Here is a 3452-nt window from a genome sequence, read left to right as displayed (position 1 = left end):
AGGAATAAACTGATTTATAATCAATAAACACAGTCAGGGAAAGACAGGACAGAGTGGATTAATTCCACTGTTGAAATGTTACACTTGATTAAATAAAAATTCAACATGGACAAAATAAATTAGAGACAGTTTGACATTCAAATGTCACATTGAGATTTAAACTCCATTCCGCTCTCGCATATACTGTGATACGTTCAATGCTCACCCTTAAGACTGCCACTTCAGCTTCTTTCAGGAATTGTTTTACTCCACAGCTTCAACAGCTTTTACTATGCACAGCCAAGTCTGTCAGTCTTTTATTGTAACCACCCCTTCAACTTTCAACTACCACTGTGATATCTTTCACTTCTCCTTAGCACTTCCACTGTAACTGACGCTTTATTTTCTCTCAGCAACTCCTCGGGCACCCCGTCTGTAGTTGAGTGGTTACGGTGCAGTGCACCACATGCTCCTTTACATTTGCTATGTCAGTGGTTTGACTCCGACAGTTCAGGGCCAAGGTCTCTCCGTTTTCTCTTCGCAATGACTTAATAAAATAAATAAAGGGCCGAACAACCCAAAATAAACCTTAAACGCCCACATCAACTTCTTGTTTTGCTTTGAATCATGGTCTTGCTTTTTTCTGCTGGGCTAAACTGTACATATGAGCACTTCTTTAATGAAAATGCAATAAAACATTCTGAGGACAAAGGCGCCACCTTTCTGATCTAAAGATTTTATTATCTACAGACAGGTGAGGACAGACCGGTGAAGAGGACATCTCACCCTGAAAAGGAAGATGAGGATGACACTGGGGGTGATGGAAATCCGGATCATCCACCTCCAGCCCAGAGTGGGCACCACCAACATCCCCAGGAGAATGATCAGCATGGAGCCTGTCATCCAGAAGATCTGAGACACAAACAGAAAGGCACAGAGCATACTGGGAGATCTGAACTCATGGTATCACACATCAGACATGTACTCAGGTGCATCTGACAACACCTGTGTGAACTTCAGTACAACCGTACACACATCACCTGTAAGTCTGAGACATGACTAAACCACAGTGGGGACGAGATGAACACATCCAACACAGAGGGTCACTGGACTTTAACCTACCTAAGCTGCTCCAAGTCAAACCTGGCTGAGTCAGAGGTCGTTGCATTGGAATCCTTCCGGTGCTTTCTACTAACAAAACTCTTCTCCTGTGAAGTGTTTTGAGAGAGTGGTGCTGGCCCGCATTCAGAGCAGTATACCGGACACCCTGGATCCCCTACAGTATGCCTACTGGCCCAGCTGGGCTACCTCAGACGCCATCGCCGCTGCCCTCCATTATTCCCTTTCTCACCTGGAAAATGGAGACTCCTACATCAGGATACTCTTCATTGACTACAGCTCCGCCTTCAACACAGTTGTCCCCCACAAACTGTCGACACTGGGTCTGTACCCCACCCTCTGTGACTGGCTCCTGGACTTTGACTGGTAGGCCCCAGACTGTCAGCTTCAAATACCTGGGCGTCCACATCAGTGAAGACCTCACTTGGACACTTAACACCACACAGCTGGTCAAGAAGGCCTAACGACGGCTGTATGTATTTCCGGGGTAGACTGCGGAGGTTTTGCATGTCGCCTAGGATCCTTTGCAACTTCTACAGCTGCATCATTGAGAGCATCTTGACCAGCTGCATCACTGTCTGGTATGGCAGCACTACTGCTATGGACCGCAAGCACCTGCAGAGAGTGGTAAAGACTGCGGAGAAGATCGCCAGGACTCCACTCAGGGTTCATACACATTTTTACTCATAAAATTCCATGACTTTTCCATGACTTTGAGGTACATATTCATGACCTAATGTTTCATGAAATGTCTATGTATACATGTTACATATGAAGAAAAATCCATGTTTTACGACAGCTTATTTTTACTAAAATAAATGACAAGCTTCGCAGTTTAGAATACAAAATAACCATTTATTTAAATAACACTTTCAGAGTAACACAGTTACATAAAATACATCAAACCCCGAGAACCACTTATTAATGCAAGTCCATGGGAGATGATTAACATAAAATCAATGGGAAGGAACAATGTTAAACTAAAAAAATAAATAAGTGTCTAGAAACATTGTCCTTAACTGCTATAATTTAACCTCAATGGATAACTTTAACAAGTCATCATCTTTACTTGAATTCTACATCCCTCAAAAACAATCAACACTGTTTATTTTCTCATTTCTGAAAGCTTCTCATCAATCCGTTTTTCAATTTTGAGCAGAGATGCTTTCTTTTCTTTTGCAGTACGGCGGAAACTGTTGGATTTGGTGATTAAGGTCAGACTGCCAGAAGATTCAGCATATTCATCTGCTGATTTCTCAAGAGCACAAATGTCTGCCTCCATCCTAGCCCTCTTCTTTTTCAGCTCATCTGTGAAGGTGAGCCACCAGAGATCTTTCCCTCTGATTCTCAACTATTAATTCCTTGTTGATTGAAAAACCTCTTTCAACACTTGCCTGCCCATGTGATAAGACAAGAAGAATCTTCACCACATCCCACACTCGGGAAAATGATGGTTTTGTTCCCATTGTCTCATACAGCAGGGTGTCCACTCGTGTGGTTTTTGGGGTCAAATTCCCTGAACTTAACCTGACGAGCAGCCAAATCACTAAACTCTCTAAGGATATCATCGCACGCTGCCGCATTTACATGTTTAGCTTCAACAAGTATGTGCAACATCCTTCTCATTTGAGTTACGCAGAGTTCCTTACTTTCAGCCATGCGTCTCGGGTCAAGGCACTGCATGCTTCTCACTAATGTGTGATGATGCACTGGAGCCTTTTCCAGCAACTTCTCAAGGAGTGAACGCATTGTGCAGTATGTGCAACCCGCAGGAACCGATGTTAATTAGTGACTTTCCCGCATCATTCTGCACTTGCTTCTGGAGTATTTCGAACACTTTCCAATTTACGTTTGGTCCGTCCATTGAGATTTGGACCAGATTATTGATTCCGATCTCTGGAAGCAAGTTATTCATTTTCTCAGCGATGTCTTGAGCCGATGAATGGCCCATGAACTCTGAGCCGATGTATTTAGTCTTCACCTCGGACCCGATCCATAGCCTGACATGCATGTCTAGCTGTTTAGACTGTAAATGGTGATTCAGGCTTTCATCAAATAGCATAACATAGACGCTTTGCTTCGATACATCTGCCAAAGTCAGTTTCTTAAAATAAGGAGCCAGTCCAAAAGTACATCAATATGCGCACTTGCGTTCGCCGCATTAAAAAGCTGGCCGCTATCTAGCTGTCAGGGAACATAGTCTGAAAAAGCTGGCTTGTGTCTTCACAAGACTTGTAGGAATAGTGCGAATTAGCCACCTTTAGCGCCCACAGTACCTCTGCAGTTAGGGCGTCGTTTCTGGACACGGCACTCAAAATGGTCCCTTGTTTTACAGTGGATGAAAGAGAAGCACC

At 43.6% G+C, this 3452-nt stretch overlaps 1 protein-coding gene across 1 annotated transcript in view; it reads right to left on the bottom strand.

The window, feature by feature from the left end:
• The window catches only part of svopl (SVOP-like), a 16774-nt gene that overhangs the window by 8660 nt on the left and 4662 nt on the right, over positions 1-3452 (bottom strand). The window contains 2 exon segments of the mRNA XM_020613460.1: positions 1-9; positions 766-891. Coding sequence (XP_020469116.1) covers positions 1-9; positions 766-891 — 135 coding nt within the window.

This window comes from Monopterus albus, unplaced genomic scaffold (genome assembly GCF_001952655.1).
Source record: "Monopterus albus unplaced genomic scaffold, M_albus_1.0 scaffold134.1, whole genome shotgun sequence".
NCBI classification, from domain to species: domain Eukaryota; kingdom Metazoa; phylum Chordata; class Actinopteri; order Synbranchiformes; family Synbranchidae; genus Monopterus; species Monopterus albus.
The sequence above is the reverse complement of the archived record's forward strand: the minus strand, read 5'-3'. Positions and strand labels throughout refer to the sequence as shown.